We start from the raw sequence: 18,844 nt of genomic DNA on the forward strand, positions 1-18,844 counted from the left end.
TTGTGCTTTTTTGTTTGTTTGTTTGTTTGAGGGAGAGGGGAAACTGATCAGAATAAATTGGATGAAAATATTTTCAATAACAAAATGAAAAGAACTCTTGAAGTGAATTGTTGACACAGACAAGCAAAGTTGAAAGGTGAAGTTCTAGGGTCAGCTTTCACATGGTGCCATGTGTTAACAGGCAAAAATGGAAGCCATTGGTCTCTGTAGCTGCTATGTTCAGTGGCGTTCTGGTGTATTGGGGAGAGGAATTTTCAAGCTCTTTCCTGGTAGGTCCTTTAGATGTCTGCATACACTTTCACCAGCTCTGGTACTGTAAGTCAGGCATATGTAAGCAGCAGCACCTCCACTGCAGTTTCTACTTCTTTGCCCCAGGTAGCCTAAGTTGACTAGGGGTGGTGAGGGTTCAGGGGAACTTTCCAATGGGCTCTGATTCTCAGCCCTCCTGCCTCTTTCATATAGAGATCTCCCTGGCTTAAGTTCATTTATAGACCTTGTCTCTGGCAGGCTTAGGCACTTATTCTTTTCACTGTTTTCTTCCACTGAGTTCGCGTGGAGAGGCTAGTAGTCTGTCATATATATACTGCTGGGAGGGAAGCAGGCACATGATAGGATCACAATTCCATGAGTGGTGGTCTGACAGAGTTCACAGTCACCTGCTGGGAAGTTTTAGAACAAAGCTTCATAGGTATCTCTTGTTGCTACAACATAGTTGGATTGGGTTGTCTCTCATTCTTATGAACTGAAGCAGTAAGGGACCCAGCATTGGTGATGAGCTCCCTGTAGCACAGTCAAGCTGCAAAGAGGATGACAGATGGCCACTGCCACCGCTACAACTTCCAGGAACCAGAGAAACATGAACTTCCTTAAATAGAGACACATCTGGGTTTATCAAGCTATCAACAAAGGAGGGCAGAAAGTAGGAAATTCACATATTAGTGTGAATCATTGTGGGGCTGGGGAGATGAGTTCTCTGGTACTTCAGCTTATTGGAAGATTTATAACAACAAGAGAAAGACTTCTAAGCTAAAGTACACAGGGGAGGTGGATGGGAAAAAATATGCAGGGACTGCATGCAATTTCTTGGGATATATTAGCAATAACACATGTATACTGCATGGTCTGGAGAATGATCTACTATAGCCATACTTCTGTTTCCCCTTTATTATATGTGTATGTTTGCTTGCATGTGTGTTTGTACAACACTTGCATGCCCAGTATTGTCAGAGACTAGAAGAGGGCATCGGATCCCTAGGAAGTGGACTTACAGACAGTTGTGAGAGGTCATGTAGATGCCGGGAATGGGACACAGATCCTTTACAAAAGCAGTCCATCTCCCACACTTTCTCAGTTTTGAATGAGTTTATTAAGTATATAGCAAGCCAATACCAAACATCGTCAAGTTGAGTGCTCAATGTGTCAGGCAGAAATTAAAGAGAGAAGCCCCTTTAAGGCAGCCAGCTAGAGTTCCCAACACAAGGAGTCCTGGGAAGAGGAGTGTCACCTGAGTGAGGCTTTCAAGTAAAAGTACAAATAGCAGTGGGAAGATAATTGTATGAGTCGGGGGCTTACAAACACCCAGCAGAAACTGACTGAGGACACTCCATTAAGGCAGTTAGCTGGAGCTCCCTATTGGGTTTCCAGAAGGGTAAAGTAAAAACCCCTTAGGTAAAAATACAGATAACAACAGAGAGAAATGACATCCTCAAATCCGAGTGCTCACAGAAGTCAGCAGAAACTGACTGGAGAAGTTGAGGCAGGCGGCTGGAGTTTGGTATTGAGCTGTCTCTCCATTGCTGAGCTCCTCATGGATAAATTTCTGGCTTCTCTGTTCCACTGCAGGCACTTTCATACCATGGGATAAACATTAGTAACACCTATTGGTAATGTCCACTTTCTAACTGTTCTCAAGGATGCAATGTGTTAACTCCTAAGCTGTCTTGCTGATCTCTTCCCTCCCTGTTACACAGTTGGGCAGGGGCTGCTCAACCCTAGACAAGGTCTTTGAATGACACTTTGAGGTAAACATGCTTTAGTGTTACATGGCAACCATAATTCCAGAGCCAGCTTCTCTGTGAGCTCAAATAGCATGTGACAATTTACCAATATAATGAATATTATAATGATTATAGTGATGTAAGCCCTCTGACCTCAACAAGAAAGACAGGGGAGATGAATGGAACACATCCAGCCCATCAGTGGATACACAGCTTCAATGTAGTTAAATTCAATGGCAAAACCGCAACTATATCAGTAGGAGTTTGGAGACATCAAAAGAAGGACATCAGTGGTCCAGCACCATAGTGATTAACAAAGGAAACTGATGAGTCCTAGAGGTAATACTAAGATTTCCATGACCATAGACAGGGAGGAGAAACTGGGAAATGGATGAGTAAAAGTCTGCTGCCCAACTGGGATGTTTAGGCTGTGCAAGCTGTAGAGAAGGTCTGGTCATTACTTGCTGGCAGAACAGGCAGTTGCATTCTTTTTGCAGACCCAGAATTTCTTTTGGTCACATGAGGCGTCATTCCAGCCATCATCTCTGAATTCCACACAGTCTTGTCCCCCAATATTGTTGGGCTGTCCTTGGTTCCAATTCTTCTCTAGGCTGCAGAAAACATTCACAATTATACAAAACAGACATGTACAAGACAGCAGCATCCCTGTATACGAAAGACACTCACACTGAAAAAAAAAATCAGGGAATCAATCCCATTCACAATAGTTTAAAATTATCTTGGTATAAACCTAATCGAGGGAGTTAAGGACTTCTACAAAGAAAACTTTTAAACCTAGAAGAAACTGAAGAAGACATCAAGTGATGAGAGACCTTCTATGCTCAGGATTAACACCATGAAAAGGCCATCATGCCAAAAGCAACCTACAGATTTAGTACAATCCCCACCAAAATGCCAATGCAATACTTCATGTAAGTAAAAATCTTACATTTCATATGAAAATGCAAAGGCCCAGGATAGCCAAAACCATCCTGAACATTGAAAACACTGTTGGAAATATCAGCACTCTTCATTTCAAGACATACTATAGAGATGTAGTAGTAACAATAGCATAGTACTAGCATAAATACAGACATTCCGATTGATGGAATAGAACTGAATACCCAGGGGTAAGTCCTCACTTCTACAGCCATCTGACATTTTAAATAGTAAGGCAATTGTAACATTACATAAGTAAATGCACATTGGAACAAAGACTGCATCCACAATGCTACCTGCACCTTATGAGCAGTTTTTCATAGTTCCTGGAAATTGGCACTTTCATACCTTCCTTGAATGTGTGTGACAAACATGTACAGGACCTCATCATTTTCTCATGTCACTTTGACCTTTACCCCTGTATCCCATGCTTGATAAGAGTTGTCCCACAGGGAGCATGGCTATAAGATACAACTAGCCAATGTAAACTTGCCACATCCAATCACCTCTTTCACTGGGCTCTTGTACTCTGGGTCAATCAATACACACAAGCTCATGGCTAAATAACAAACAACCAAGGACAGTGCCTGCACTCTAGAACTTACCACTTACCTACATCCAAGCTGTACTCCTTACCTTGACATCTAACATAGGGTCTTACCCACAGTGCCCGTTTCCTCTGCATTCCCACTAGCCCTGATCCTGGCTGATGTTCCCCACATGTGATGAATCCTTCTCTTAGGAGGCTCTGTCAGTATAACATGCTATCTTTTCATGCATGTGTGCCTTTATGTGCATGTATGTAATGTGTGTACATTTGTAAGTACATGCAAGTGTGATGTGTCTATGTGTCCAGGCACATGTGTACATGCATGTGCATGTGTGTGATGGGTGTATGTATATGTGCATATATGAGTGTGTGATACATGTGTTTGTGCACATGCCTACATGCTCGTATGGTGTGTATGTGTTATGTGCTTGTGTGTGTGTGTGTGTGTGTGTGTGTATGTGTATGTGTAGAGGCCAGAAGTGAACCTTAGGTGTCATCCTTCAGGGAGCCCTTAGTAGGCATCTACCTTTTTTCTGAAGCAGGGTCTGCTACTGGATTGGAACCACCAGGTTAGGCTGCTTTTCCTATGAGTTCCAGCAATTCATCTTTCTCTGTCTACCCTGAGTTGCAATTACATGCAGACACAACTATGTTCAGCTTTCAACAAACAAACAAATTGAGAAACAAGTGAACAAACAAACCTGAATTATACAGATCCAATTCTGATCCTTTCTCCTACTTGTGCTCCAAGCAGTTGACTACCTGAGCCATCTCCCCAGTCCAACATGCTACTCTTTAAAATGCTGTAATCCCTTGACCTAGTGACCTTCCTTATGAAGCTGGCCATGAATACACTTTACTTAGATACCCACACAGGCTACAGACTCCTCCTTCAGTTCTAATGACGGAACCTAAGCAGCTTCTGTCTTGTGTGAACATCAGGTCCTCCTTCCTCCATCTTATGGAGGAATGTTATTAACTCTTATTTCTAGAAGTCCAGGGAAGGTGGTGGCAGAGTTTAGGGGAACCAGAAGGGTAGTACAAGTCAAACACAGCCCCTTCCCTTCCAGTCTTCAGGGTACTCCTTTGCTGGGACTACCTGTCTGACAGAGGCGTACTATCCAGCCAGTACCACTCTCCTTCCTTGTTCAGATCTGACAGCCCCATCCAGGTGTAGCCATTTTTCTTGGAAGTCTGCTGTAGGAAGCTCTGGAGGAGGAGAGAAAGAGTCAGGAGGCAGCCTTTTCCCTATTCCCTGTTCCTTAGCTTGTGTTCACCAGTGGATTCCAAAACATCTGTATTTTTGGCAAATGAACAAGTTTAGTTAGGGCTCCTTATAGGAGAGGGGATCCTTACAGGAGCATGGGTACCCTACCAGTGGCTGCACCACAGAAGAAGGTGTCTTACCATTCCTCAGCAACCCTTAGCTGCCTCTAGATCTTAGGGAGGGGTGGGGCCCTGATATCCTTCCATTTCTACCATTAGTAACTGCCTATCAATCCTCAGGGAGAAACGGGCTGGCTTTAGTATTTGACAGCATTATGCGTAGGCTATAAAAGCAGGGAAATGTGGCTTAGATGGAGGACATAGGCCACAGTGGTAGTATCTTTGGAGGGGAGTCTTGTCCCTGGTCCCCTCTCTGTGTGTCCTTTTGCTCCTGGATGCTGCAGGAGGCAGGAGGCTATCTTCTGCTATGCCTTCATATTATATTTCTGCCTTGCCACAGACATAAAAGAAATGGGTCCAGCTGACCATGGACTGAAGTCTCTGAACTATGGGACATAATTTTCCTCCTGGAGCTGGTTTCAGATATTTTGTTACAGCAGTGGAAAGCTATTATGCTCCCCAATCTCCTGGCAGCAGGGTCTGCTTGAAATCTGAGTTTAACCCTTTCACATTAGTACATCAGTCAGGAGCCACCATATGTTATTATTATTATTATTTTTTGGACACAGGTCTCATGGCCTCAAACTCATGTAGCTGAGGATGGCTTTATCCTTTTCATCTTCTGGCTTTCGCCTCCCAAGAGCTGGGATGACAGGGTTGCATTACCACCTGCCTTATGTGGTGCTGAGGACTGAATTCACGTATATTAGGCAAGCACTCTAAAAGTTGAGCTCCACCCTCAGCCTGATGTTCCCAGGAGTTCTGAATTATTCACATACCTGGAGCCTATTTATGTTAGTACTGTGCACAGCTGGCCACCCATCACATGCACTTGATAACACTATGTTTCTGTGCCTTACATGTTCCTAGTATACCTACATAAATTTACTCAAGGTCAGTTATGATAAAGCTAGACTATATAAGTTTGTGACTGTGGGTCATGCATTTGGTCTTCAGGTCTTTATTGAGTGAACCTCACTGGTTACTTGAAATCAACCCTGGTGAGAATATTTACAGCAAGGATTTAAAAAACAAACAAACAAACAAACAAAACAAAACAAAACAAAACAAACCTACCCCTGTCAAAGAAGCTGTTATGCCCTGGCCAGTACACTCACAAAAATCACTTTCATTTTAAATGTTTCCCACAACATTTATCCATGTTGGGAACTTGAGTATGCCTATTTTCAAGGTGCCAGGGAACACCCGTTCATACCTCCCTTTTCACCCTTTCCAAGTAGATGGAGTAGTCCATTTTCTAGCAAATATCATATAAATAACTTTCTCTGCCCTGGTTTGTCAGTATCTAGATGAATGCCCCAGAACAGTTAGCCAGTCACACCTGCTCCTCATGACTTTTGATGACGACTAGTTGGGCCTCCATTTCTTGGCAGGCGGTGATGGAGTTGTGCCAGTCACGTTGTGACTTGGAGAAAAAGTAACAGTTTCCATTGAAGAATGTCCACTCCCAAGGGCAAGGGCGACAGAGGCTATCTGTTGGTGAAAGTAGATCAGGTTGGACTCATATTTGAATCTCCTTGTTCCTGTGTTTGTCTAGCTTCAAGACCTCCAGAGTGAGGATCCTCCCTGGTCAAGCCATTTCCCTCTCTCTACTTCTTAAGCCCTTTCTCCATTCCAAGAGAGTCCAGGATACCTGGTCCTGTTTTCTCCACAGATGACAGAAGATTGGTTTAGTTGGGTGCCTACTTGTGCATGGTCCTCATTGACCATCACATGCTTTCATTTTTTTTTAATCACTATTCCAACTTCACAGATAAGGAATTGAAAGGGCAGAGATGGCCAGCAACTAGAACAGAGTGACCCCACATGAGTGCCTTCACAGAACCAGGGACATTTTGGTTTTGCTCACTCACCAACTTCAGATTTCAGTTGGCTCAGGTCCTGGTACATTTTCTCTTGCTTTTTCTGTTCCCATTGAATTTCTTCTGAGTTGGGGATCTTGGAAACTTGACAGAAAAAAAGATATTGTAATTATTAAACATCCACTGTGTGTCAAACATCACACTGATGCTGTATTAAAAAATCTCATTCAAGGGCTAGAGAGATGGCTCATCATTAAGAGCACTGGCTGCTCTTCCTGAGGTCCTGAGTTCAATTCCCAGCAACCACATGGTGGCTCACAACCATCTGTAATAGGATCTGATGCCTTCCTCTGGTGTGTCTGAGGACAGCTACAGCATACTCATATACATAAAATAAATAAATATATTTAAAAATATCTCATTCAAAGATAAGAAATCTTAATACCCATGAACCGTCTACTGCTTCTATTCCATCCCCAAACAAATAAAAATGGAGGGGTTCCAAGAAGTGCTAGCTGCTGCTGAAGGGCCCATTGCTCTTGTCAGCTCCTCCATTTTTTTGGACCTAGACATCTGAGCTGAAAGGTCACCCAAGGGAACCCCAACCTCCGAGATGATCCTGACCTTGGATGACAATGGCCACCAGAAGTCCAGTAAAGAGAAAGAGGAACAGCAGCTGCAGCACCAGGGGAATGTGGCTTCTCTCTAGAAATCCTGCAAGGCCAAGGATAGACAGTTTACTACCTGGCATAGAGAACCTAGAGTTAGCCTCTTCGTGTCAGAATCCATACCCTTAGCTTTCATATCCCCAGGAAGGAGCTCCAAAGTCAGTTTCTAACCAAAGTCCCAGATCCATAACTTTCCGTTTCCCAGGACTCAAGCGTCTATATCTGGAGCCTCAAGCTCTTCAGAATCCAGGTACTGAGTCCCAACTCTCCACCTTCTCAGGACTCAGAAATCCAGAGACTCAACCTCTATCTCTCCAGGATCCAGGGACTCAGATCCACAACCTCCACTTCCATCAATTAGTCTTGGGGTTTCAGAAGTCAGCTTTCCATCAGGGGTGAAGCTCTAGAAACTTCACCTCTCAGGGACCCTGGGATCTAGCCCCCCAGTCTTCATCTTCTAGGACCAAATTTCTGATAGGAGATATCTACTCTTCATCCCATGATACTTCTGTACCTGGAAAACTGTTGAGTTCTAAAGTTGGTCAGAATCAGAGCCTATTTATCAAGTATTTGTTACCATAAATTATCAGCTGTTCCTCATCTAAGCAGGCAGAGCTTTGGTCAGAACCTAGATAGTCTGAGACCTGAGCTGACCATCACCCAAATTACCTCCCCAAGCTCCCAGACTTCTAGTGTAGTCTTACCCAGAGAGCCCATCTGTGGTACCCTCATTCCTTTGGAGTCACAAATAGTGCTGTTCCTTGGTGCCTGGTCCTGCTTGTAACAACAGCTTTTATCCACTGTCTCTTACTCCTTTTGCAGCTACTCTTTCTTAGGAAGAGAAACAAGGAACTTGGTTACAGCACCGGAAAGGGGTAGAGGAGAAGGAAAATTTTGACACAGTGTATCAGAGACCTCAAATTCTAAGAATTTCAGAGGGGCTGTGTGTGTTCTGACCTTCATAGCAAAGAGATCTGGTTCACTTACGGGATGGGAAAACTATATGATGATTTTCATGGAAATAGTAACTTGTAATATAAAATTACTTTATTTTAAATTAGTGTGGGTCCACATGATTTTATGTGTTGATAGACGTATGTGCTCATGCATATGTGAGTGTACATGTGTGTGCATGAATGTGATATGTGTGCACAACATATGGAGGCCAGATAATAACTTTGGATATAATACGTTAAGTACTACCCATCTTTAAAAATGTTTCTTTAAAATGGGGCTAGAGAGATGGTTCAGCAATGAGCGGGGCTGTTGCTCTTCTAGAGGACTTGACTTTAGTTCCCTGCACCCATGGCAGGCAGCTCAAAATGGCCTGTAGCTCTTCTGGCTCCTAAGGCACTGCATTTAAATGGCATACAGACAGACACACATATACATAAAAAATAAAAAAATCTTTTAAAACGTTTTATTAGCATATTCCAATTTCACATAAGAATGTGTTTCATTAAACTTTTTGCATACATGCACACAATACATTTTCAAAAGGTTCATTTCAGTTTTAAGTGTGTGTGTGTGTGTGTGGCCAGAGGTCTAGATCCCCCTGGAACTAGAGTCAAAGTTCACTGTGAGCCATCTGACATGGTTATTGGGAACCCAACTCAGGTTCTGTAAGAGCCCTACATGCCCTTAACAGCTGAGCAGTCTCCGCCCACAATGTATTTTGATTATATTCACCTGTTACTTTCTCTTTTCCTCTTCCTGCTCATCCCCTCCCTCTTTCCAAGCACTCCCTCTACCTTCATGGTAATTTGTGTGTGTGTGTGTGTGTGCACAGGCATGTTCATATGTGTGTGTGTGTGTACATGAATTTCATTGGGGTTTGCTTACAGAAGAAGCACAGGAGAGAGTTTATTTTCAGGAGGATGGGCATCTTATCAGTGGCTACATCACTGAAGAAAATGTCTCTCCCTCACTAATATTTAACTGCATCCTCAGGTCTCAGGGACACACACACACACACACACACACTGAACTTAGCCTAGCTTCACAGTCAGTAATATAAATTATCTCTCACTGGTCTGGAACTTACTAAATAGGCAATCAGCAAGCCCCAAAAATCTGCTGTTCTCTTCTTCCTCAGTACTGGGATTACATACCAGTTGCCCCCACACCTGATTTTTTTAAAAATGTAGTTTTGGGAACTGAATTCAGGATTTTCTGCTTCTGAGGCAAGCACTTTTTTTTTTTTAATGGAGCCTTCTCTCTAGCTTTCTAATTTCTTCTAGTTCCTGTTAATTTCTTCTCCATCAGTAGCAAAGTCAGGGGTTTGCGATGTTCACAGTCTTCCCAGAAAACCCTGCCCTCTGACCTCAGGCTACATTGGTGCTATAAATCATAGTGATTTCTGCTGACTGGGAAGCTAGGCTGACTTCTCATTGTATTTCGTTAATGCATTATTAATCTATCTGCTACTTTCTCCTTTCCCCTTCCTGCTCATCCCCTCCCTCTACTTTCATGGTAATTTGTGTGTGTATGTGTGCAGGCATGTTAATATGTGTGTTTGTGTGTGTGCGCCCGAGTGTGCACAGTGACTCAGTGGGTAAAGGTGCTTGGCACCAAGGCTGATGACTTGTGTTCAACACCAAAGACTGTATGCTTGAAGGAGAGAATCAACTCTAATAAGTACTCCTCCAGTCTTCACATCTTCCTCCAAACTAAATAAATGTAATTACAATTAAAAAAACTATAGTAGCATACAAAGTATCAGGATTCATTATGATCTTTTTGAAACAGGATTTGTTTTTAGTAATCTTCCCCCATCTTCCCCACTCCCTCCTCTCTTCCCACCCCTTCTTTCTACTCCCTCCTACCCTCCCACCTCTTCTCTACTCCCTTCTCCCCTGAAGCTTTTTGCCCCTGATGGCTTCTGTTTTCAAGTCCCACGTCCTAGTGCCTTCTCGTACTTACTCAGTACGTCTTCCTCTCCTCTTCTGGTCTTAGTTCCAGTTTGGCAGTCCATAACACCCATAGCCACTCATACACATTAAATATTGGGATTCACATATGCAAGAGAACAGGTAGTACTGTCTTCCTGAGTCTCAGTAACCTCAATATAATGCTTTCCAGATCCATGCATGCATTATCCTCAAAATTTCGTTTCTTATAGTGGAATAGAACTCCACAGTGTATATAAAGTACATTTTCACCCTGCATCTATCTGTTGAAAGGTATTTAGGCTGATTCCATCACTTTGCTACTGTGGCTAGTGTAGTGATAAATATGGACGTGTGGGAATTCCCATTAGGGCCTTTTCTAAAGTGCTTCATGTTTACATTCATTTAATGGTCTGACCCACCCAGTTTATGGGTGGATCATTTTAATCCAACATGGCCAGGTAATGGGCCCAAGATCTCACAGTCAGAAATGGTAGGGCAGCAAAATGATAGGAGGGGCTCAAGAGGCCCCACCCCTCCAGGAAGAAGGAAGTTAATAGTTGTAGAGGGAAGGCCTCACAATGCCCTTCCCTCTTTGGGAGGTTTGCAGGCAGTTAATGGCTCCTGGGAGATGAAGGAACATTTTCTCCACTGGTATAGTCATTGATAAGGTTCCCACATTCCTGTCATTCCTGTTCCCACAACCCCTTATCTTTGCTCATAAATTCAACTCTGTTACACAGAAAAGTGCATGAGAGTGAAAGGGGACTATTTGAGAAAACAAGGGGATCTGCAAAAGTGGGGAGGGTAATGGGGTGAATGCAATAAAAATGCTTTACACAACAGGGGGTAATGGTGAACACCTTTAATCTCAGAATGCTTGAGGCAGAGGGAGGAAGGTCTCTGTGAGTTCAACACCAGCCTGGTGGACATAGTGAGTTACATAACGAGAACCTTTTACACACACTTCACACACACACACACACACACACACACACACACCCCACAAAATGCATTGTATACATAATTGAAAAGACACTGATAAACTCCATTATTATGTATAATTAATATATTCTAATAAAACATTTAGAAAGAAAATTATCCTAATGATGATGAATTTCTATTTCTGAAGGTCACAGTGTTAGGAAGATGGAGGATGGAGCCTGATTGCACTGTACAGTATACAGGAGGTGCATTAAGGATGCTGCTGTGATGTGAGGTGGCATAGCAGCTCCTGCAACTCCAGCCTGGTCTCTGTTCTTGCATAGATGAAGCAGAGGACACTTAGGTCTTCCCTCATATCGCTACCTACACTGGTGTAGTGGTAGAGAGTTTTGAACTGGCTGCTGGAAATGACTCTTCGAACACCTGCTATTTCATACAGTTAGCACGCTGCAACAAAAGTGTTTTAATATCCTTGAGAAACTATCCCAGTTTCTTTCCACAGAGCATATTTGCTCCAGAGAATGTTACATAATCTTAAGAAGGAAACAAAAAGCTTCCTAGGTTTATTTAAGATGGCTGTGTGTTAGAAAATTCCATGTGGCCATCAATAAGTGAGTGGAAGAAAAATAGTGGTTCTTTGACAGAATGAAAACAATATAGCCATGAAAAATAAAACTTTTAATTAAGGCAGAACCATGTGCAGAAGAGCAAAGCATTCAGATACAAATACTCTGGGAGCTCAGGATGTGATTCAGTTAATAAAGTGCTAGCTGTGCAAACACAAGCACTTGAGTTCAAGCCTTGCCCCATAGACATTCGGGGCTCCCACACTGCCAAAACTGTCCTGCGTGACAGTGGTGCATTGGGGGTGTGAGGGGTGAGCTAGTTCAAATAGAATAAAGACCCTGATGTGAGTTGCATCAGATTAGCTCCTGTCTGTTTTAGGGGGACCACTAACCTTTCCTTGGCACTACGAAGGCAGGTCAAGAACCTCAACATAAAACCAGACACACTCTATCTAGTAGAAGAGAAATTGGGGAATATTCTTGAACTCATTGGCAGAGAAAAAAATTTCCTGAACAGGACACCAATGTCTTGGGCTCTAAGATCAAAAATAAATAAATGGAACCTCTTGAAACTGAAAAGCTTCTGTAAGGCAAAGGACACTGACAATAGAACAAAACTTAAGTCTACAGATGGGAAAATTTCATCACTAACCTTACATTAGATTGAGGGCTAACATCCAAAAGAACTAAAGAACTCAGGAAGCTAGACTCCAGAAATACAAACAACCCAATTAAAAGTGGTGTGTGGAACTAAACAGAGAATTCTCAATAAAGAAATCTCAAATTGCCAAGAAGCACTTAAAGAAATGTTCCAACATCCTTAGTCATCAGAGAAATGCTAATTAAAATGAACCAGATTCCACTTTATACCAATCAGAGTGGCTAAGATAAACTCAAGTGACAGCACATGCTGATGAGGTTGTAGAGAAAGAGGAACACGCCTCCATTGCTGGTGGGATTTCAAACTGGTACAACCACTCTGAAATCAATCTTGTGCTTCCTCAGAAAATTGGAAATAGCTCTACCTGCAGATTCAGCTATTCTGCTCTTGGGCATATACCCAAAAGATGCTCCGCCATATCACAAGGACACATGATACATTATGGTCATAGCCACCTTATTCATAATAGCCAGAAACTGGAAGCAACCCAGATGTTCCTCACTCAAAGAATGGATACAGAAAGTGTGGTTCATTTACACAATGAAATAATATTCAAATATTAAAAACAAAGACATTATGAAATTTGCAGGCAAATAGATGGAATAGAAAATACCATCCTGAGTGAGGTAACCCAGACCCAAAAGGACATGCATGGCATGTACTCACTGATAAATGGATATTAGCCAAAAAGTACAGAATACCTATGATACACCACATAGACCCTAAGAAGTTAAATAAGAGAGAAGGTCCAAGTGAAGATCACTTTAATCCCACTTAAAAGGGGGAGCAAAATAATCATGGAAGTCAGAAGAAGGGAGGGACCTGGGTAGGAGAGTGGAGTGGGAGATCAAATGGGGGCAGGATCATGTGTGTTGGGGAGACAGGAGAGTGTCCCAGAGGTCCAGGAGAGTGAATGGAATTATGCAGCACTGGGTGTGGAGGGAACTTCTAGAAAGTCCTAGAGACCTGGGTTGGGACAAGCTCGCAAGACTTTAAATGTGTGACCTTAGCTGTAGTGCTCAATAGGCGGGACATGGAACCTAAGGAGACCACCTCCAGCAGTCAGACATGATTCAAAATGGAGGAATGGGGACACCAACAGTGTCAACTAACCCGAACCCTTGGGAGCTTCCAGATACTGAGCCACTAACCAAAGAACATATAAGGGCTGGTCTGAGATCCCAGACACATACATAGCAGAGGGCTGCCTTGTCTGGCCTCAGTGGGAGAGGATATGTCTAATCCTATAGAGACTTGATGCCCCAGGGTTGGGGGATACCTGGTGGGGACCCACCCTCTCAGAGGTGAAGGGGAGAGTGGACAGGGGGAAGAACTCTGTGAGGGGGGAACTGAGAGGAGGCAACATTTGAGATGTAAAGTAATAAAATAATAATAATAATAATAATAATAATAATAAAAGCCAGTCGTTGTGGTGAGTGTTTGTAACCTTGGTGCTTGGGAGGCACAGACGGCTAGATCCCTGGGGCTTGTCAAGGTTTCTTGGTCACTTGTAGGCCAACAGCAGACCCAGTATAAATAAAGGCAAAGCTTGGTGTGTGGTAGGAATGAAATGGCTCAGTGGGTAAAGTAAAGGCATTCATCACCAAGCCTGAAGACCTGAGTTTGATCCCCAGGATCCACACCTGTGCTATGGTATGTGTATCCCCCTTTCCCTCTGTAAATAAATAATTATAAAAAATGTTTTTAGGAAGGTGGACAGTGTTTTAGGAATGACAGCATAGGTTGTCCTCTGGCTTCCATACACATGTGTATACATGCATCTACACATATGTGTATGTCCCACTCACGTGCACATTTACGCTCATATGTACACAGATGCAGTGGAAAAAAAACAAATGAGTAGATTCATTTTTGTGCTTTTTAGTTTGTGTATGTGTGTGTGAGAATGTGAGAGTGTGTATGTGCAATGTGAATACCTTGGGGACATATTCAAATGCCTGATAAGTGCTGTTAGATACGGAAGAAAAAGGACCAGCAGTGCCTTGGTTTAGAAAGGAGCTGACAGAAAGTTACCATTCAAGAATGAGCGATATTAAGAGAAAGGTACCACAATGACGGGAGCCGCAAACCACACTCCAGGTAGGGAGCATTAAAATCACAATTTTTTTTTTTTGTATTTGATAAAAAGGAGTCGAGCTTCCAAAGAAGGTTGGCATCCTATAAAGCCTGGAGAAGAACTGCATTAAGAAAGATAGCGTTAAGAGGTAGGTAGCCATCATAGATAGGATGACCAGAACACCAGAGCCCTTTCTGAGTCTGCCATTCCCAGCATCTCAGTGGATATGTGTGAAGAAGGAAGGAAGCTTGAGGGTGCTTGAAAGAATGCCAGTAGTATAGGGAAAGTCTGAGTCTAGTAGCATTGGGAGCTTCCAAGGAACCATGAGGGTGTTGCCACCTTGGCTTGATCAGTAGTCTAAGCAAGTCAGTTCATTGTGTGGATTGGCATGCCCAGAGGAAAAGAAGAGAAAGAAAAAGAGAGAGAAGCACAGACTGGGGGTGGGGGGAGAGAAGGACTGTACCTCTTGTTAAAGATTCTACAAGATCAAGTGACAGAATTTTGAAATATGAAGAATTAAAATGTCCCAGACTAGAGCCAAGTTATTTTGGGCAATTTGGGCTCTCTTTATATGCTGCCACTGCCTACTCCTGTATCTGACCAAACACCTTTGTAACTATCAAACCTTACAGTGTATTTGTTAGCAGAGCAATAACTTCTACTGAGCCAAAGCCAAGAATATCACCAGATGGCAACCATAATCTGTAGCAGAGGTTCCCTGATTTTCTGTAACCTGTGTAGCCATAGTCCCCACAAATGTATTTAGCAAATACTTTGATTTATGGATTTATTTTTTATGTAACTAATGTAGTTACATAATATGAATGTTATGTAGCCACTTCCATGATAGGACATAGAATCTGGGGAAACCTGAATGTATGTGCCCAGGTTATTTATTTATGTGTGATTCCAGAATAAGTCATCTTTTAGTTTTCTTGATGGTACAATTTCCTGTCAAGATCCATGTGTCTCCCAGCATTGGTGTTATGTTGCTGAGGATTTGCAGTGGCCTCTCGAGTTTAGCCATCTTAAAAATGTTGGCTCTCTTGAGTAGCTTCTGGCTAGTATGTGAGTCTTTATCCCACAGATAAATTCAGCTAACACCCCACAGAGCAGCGTAGTAGGTATGGCACACTCTTCACTCCTGCTACAGAAGTCTGGAAAAAGCAAGGCAATAGGGAGAGAAGGGAGAGGAAAGGTGCCCAGGTGTGAGTTCCTATGGCAGCGATGCAGAGAAGGAATCAGGGAAACAAATGCCATAGAAAGCACCTGCTGGCTGCAAGCTCCAGCTTTTATAAGATCCCATATGAACAACCTTTGATGTTGACAGGTTCTTGTGCACCAAGGCAAGGAATTGGACCAAAAACACATGGTTAGAAAGAAGAGTGGAGAGTTGATCAAGAAAGAGAATGCACTTTTGACAGTAAGAGTGACCAGTGAGATGAGAGAAAAGCCCCTAAACCACTCATGATCCTTTGTGTCATAAAACCATGATCCTTTGTGTCATAAACACAACTGTTGTTCTGTCATGTGTATCTGCGCTTTCCTTAGGCATGCTCAGTTTGTCACCTGTAGCCCACACTGGGAAGAACATTCAGTCTTTCTCTGCCAGTGGCTTGTTTTATGTGTCAGTCTTGAGGCTGCTGCCTTTAGTCCTTACTTCCTGGAAGGTTTCCGCTGTTGGGGACAAGGGGAGTGCTGAGGCAGATTGCCTTTTTGAGAAAGAAGTTTATTAGCAGAGTTATTAATGCCAAGAGAGTGCGGACATTCATACAACAGAATAGCAAGGGCTGTAAGGAGAGTTAGACAGGCAGACAACATGGCAGGGGCTCTAAGGAGAATCCAGGTCCATGAATCAGAGTGGGGGTCATTTCATATAGATCTCAGAGGATGGTGAAAAATTTAGTAGTCAGCCTGTCTCTGATTCCCCAGCCAATGGCAAGGGAGGTAGAAGGAAGGGAATTCCAGGTAGGAGGATGTGTCTGTAACCACTAGCTCCCATGATGTCTTAAAGACTCTGGCAACCTGACATCTGTGAACTTCCTTAGGAAAGTGAGAATGGACCCTGTGATTCTCCTAGGGTGCAGACACCTGGGGTTAGGAACCCATAGGCTGATGGTTGGAAGGGGCCTTGCCATTCCCTAACAAGGCCTGTGGCTTTGGCTTGGGAAGCAGTTTCCTACAGCACCTAAACAGTTCTTCAGTACCATCTCATGTGCACTCAGTGTGTCTAGATCTTTCATTGTCCTGATATATAAGCAATGTACCAGGAAGAAGTCGGACTTGGAGAGGTCAGTTCCTTATTTCCTTATATCAAAGCATGAACAGGCTGAGTGTGACTGTTGCTTTAAAGAACTTCCAGAAGCTAGCAAACATATTCACATTTGAGCAGAGAGCTAGAAGATTCTCTTCTCAGGACCCAGCATGGAATCTCCTTGGCTAAAGGGAGCTGGAGTACTCTTATCCCAGTCTCCAGCAAGCACTGATTGACTGGAGGAATTATGTCCTGGGTGCCTCCATCTGCAGAATGAGCTATGCCAACCAGGGAAGGTTCCCTGTTGTGGTGGTTACTATTGTCAACTCAACAAGACCAAAAATCACTAAAATGAATCTCTGGAAGGGAGCTTCTAGATTTGGTTAGTTGGTGTGAAGACACATCTTAAATATAGAGGGCCTCATTTCATGATCTGTGGTCCCCAGTGGAAGAAAAAAGGAGAAGGAGAGCTAAGCACCAGCATTTATCTCTGCTTGTTGAATATAGTTCAATATGAGTTGCCTAGACTTCTGTGCCGTGCCTCCACCTCTGTGATGAATCTATACCTCACACTGTGAGGGCAAGTAACCTCCCTCTCCAGAAGTTGTTTTTAACAGGTATTTTGTCACAGTGGAAAAAGTAAGACATCAGCCAAAGGGCTCAGGGGAGCTGGGTGGAAATTGAACAGATATATAGGAAATGCACAGGGTCGAGTGTCAGGGGACAAAGCAGCTGTGACCCCACAATGAAGATGCTCTCAGCTTTTTTCCCAAGGGTCCTGAATGTGTCCTTATCTGGTAAGAATATTAAGTTGCCAAGATAGGGGACAATCAGGAGACCTGAGCCACAGAAAATCTGAACCCTTCCCCACTCTGGAAGCAGAATTGGAAGGAAGCAGTAGTCCAAACCCAGAGAAGAGGAGGACTCTGACAGAGAAAAATGGGTGTTTTATTAGCATCTTAATATCAAAAGACAAGGAGAAGGAGCACAGAAATGAGCCAGGTTCATCCACTTGGCATAGTTTGGGATGCAGAGTCTGAGACGAGCTCTTTCATTTGGTGGTGCATGATGAGGTTGAAACTTTCTTACAGATCCAGAATCTTAGGGCATCACATTTGAGATCATTCCAGCCGTCTCCGGAGAACTCTGCACAATCTTCGTCACCAACATTGTTGGGCTCCCCGTTATTCCAATACTGTGTAAAGCTGCAAAGCCAGTTGTGACAGTTAGTTTTAATTATCAACTTGACACAATTTAAAATCACCGGAGAATAGAGTCTCAGTGAGGCATTGTCTAGATTAGGCTGGCCTGTGGATTTGGCTGAGGAATTTTAAAAATTGGATTCATTGAGATAGGAAAACACACAGATGTGGGTGGCATCATGTGGCTATTGTTTGAAATGAGTGAAGGTGTGTAGCCATCCTCTTTCTCTGCTCTTGACTGTGGGTGTGAGCAGCCGATTCAAGTTCCTACCTTAATTTAGTTCCAAAAATGGTCTGTGTGCTGGCTAGTTTTATTTCAACTAGAGTCACTGGAGAGGAGGGAGCCTTAACTGTGAAATCCATAAACTTGGGTTCTGGGTAAACCTGTGGCACATTTTCTTAATTTCTAATTGATGGGGATGGGCCCGGCCTGCTATGGGTTGGAACACCCCCCTGGGCCAGTTGTTCTAGATTCTATAAGAGAGCAGGATGAGTAAGACACGGGGAGCAAGGCCTCAAACAGCACCCCTCTGTGGCCTCTGAAGCTCCTGCATCCAAGTTCCCAACCTGATTTCCTCATGGATGACAGATGTAGAACTGTAAATCAAATGTTTATTTCTTCCCCAACTTGCTTTTGGCCATGGTATTCATCACAGCAATAAGACAGACTGTAACCTGAACTTGTTATCCAAATAAACCTTTTCTTACTTCAAGTTGATTTTGCTAGGATAGTTATCATAGCAACAACAAACAAAATAAAACAAACAAAACCCAAAACAATGAACCCCACCGAAACCAAATAAACACACACACACACAAAGAGAGAGAGAGAGAAGAGAGAAGAGAGAGAGAGAGAGAGAGAGAGAGAGAGAGAGAGAGAGAGAGAGA

At 43.1% G+C, this 18,844-nt stretch overlaps 2 protein-coding genes across 4 annotated transcripts in view; both read right to left on the bottom strand.

Annotated features, from left to right (window-relative positions):
- Positions 1–1,347: 1,347 nt before the first annotated feature.
- Positions 1,348–8,181, bottom strand: LOC114631447 (CD209 antigen-like protein E). The gene is made up of 6 exons (XM_028779788.1): positions 8,068–8,181; positions 7,320–7,409; positions 6,747–6,839; positions 6,215–6,366; positions 4,586–4,695; positions 1,348–2,608 (listed from the first exon to the last, which is right to left on the bottom strand). The coding sequence occupies exons 1-6, from the start codon at positions 8,093–8,095 to the stop codon at positions 2,455–2,457; spliced, it is 627 nt and encodes a 208-aa protein (XP_028635621.1). The 5' UTR covers positions 8,096–8,181; the 3' UTR covers positions 1,348–2,454.
- Positions 8,182–17,681: 9,500 nt separating this feature from the next.
- Positions 17,682–18,844, bottom strand: part of LOC114631401 (CD209 antigen-like protein D) — a 6,742-nt gene continuing 5,579 nt past the window's right edge. For all 3 annotated transcript variants that reach the window (XM_028779728.1, XM_028779729.1, XM_028779730.1), the window contains one exon: positions 17,682–17,959. In XM_028779728.1, coding sequence (XP_028635561.1) covers positions 17,806–17,959 — 154 coding nt within the window. In that variant the 3' untranslated portion in view covers positions 17,682–17,805. The remainder of the gene's footprint in view (positions 17,960–18,844) is intronic.

Source organism: Grammomys surdaster, unplaced genomic scaffold (genome assembly GCF_004785775.1).
Source record: "Grammomys surdaster isolate TR1022 unplaced genomic scaffold, NIH_TR_1.0 362, whole genome shotgun sequence".
Taxonomy (NCBI): domain Eukaryota; kingdom Metazoa; phylum Chordata; class Mammalia; order Rodentia; family Muridae; genus Grammomys; species Grammomys surdaster.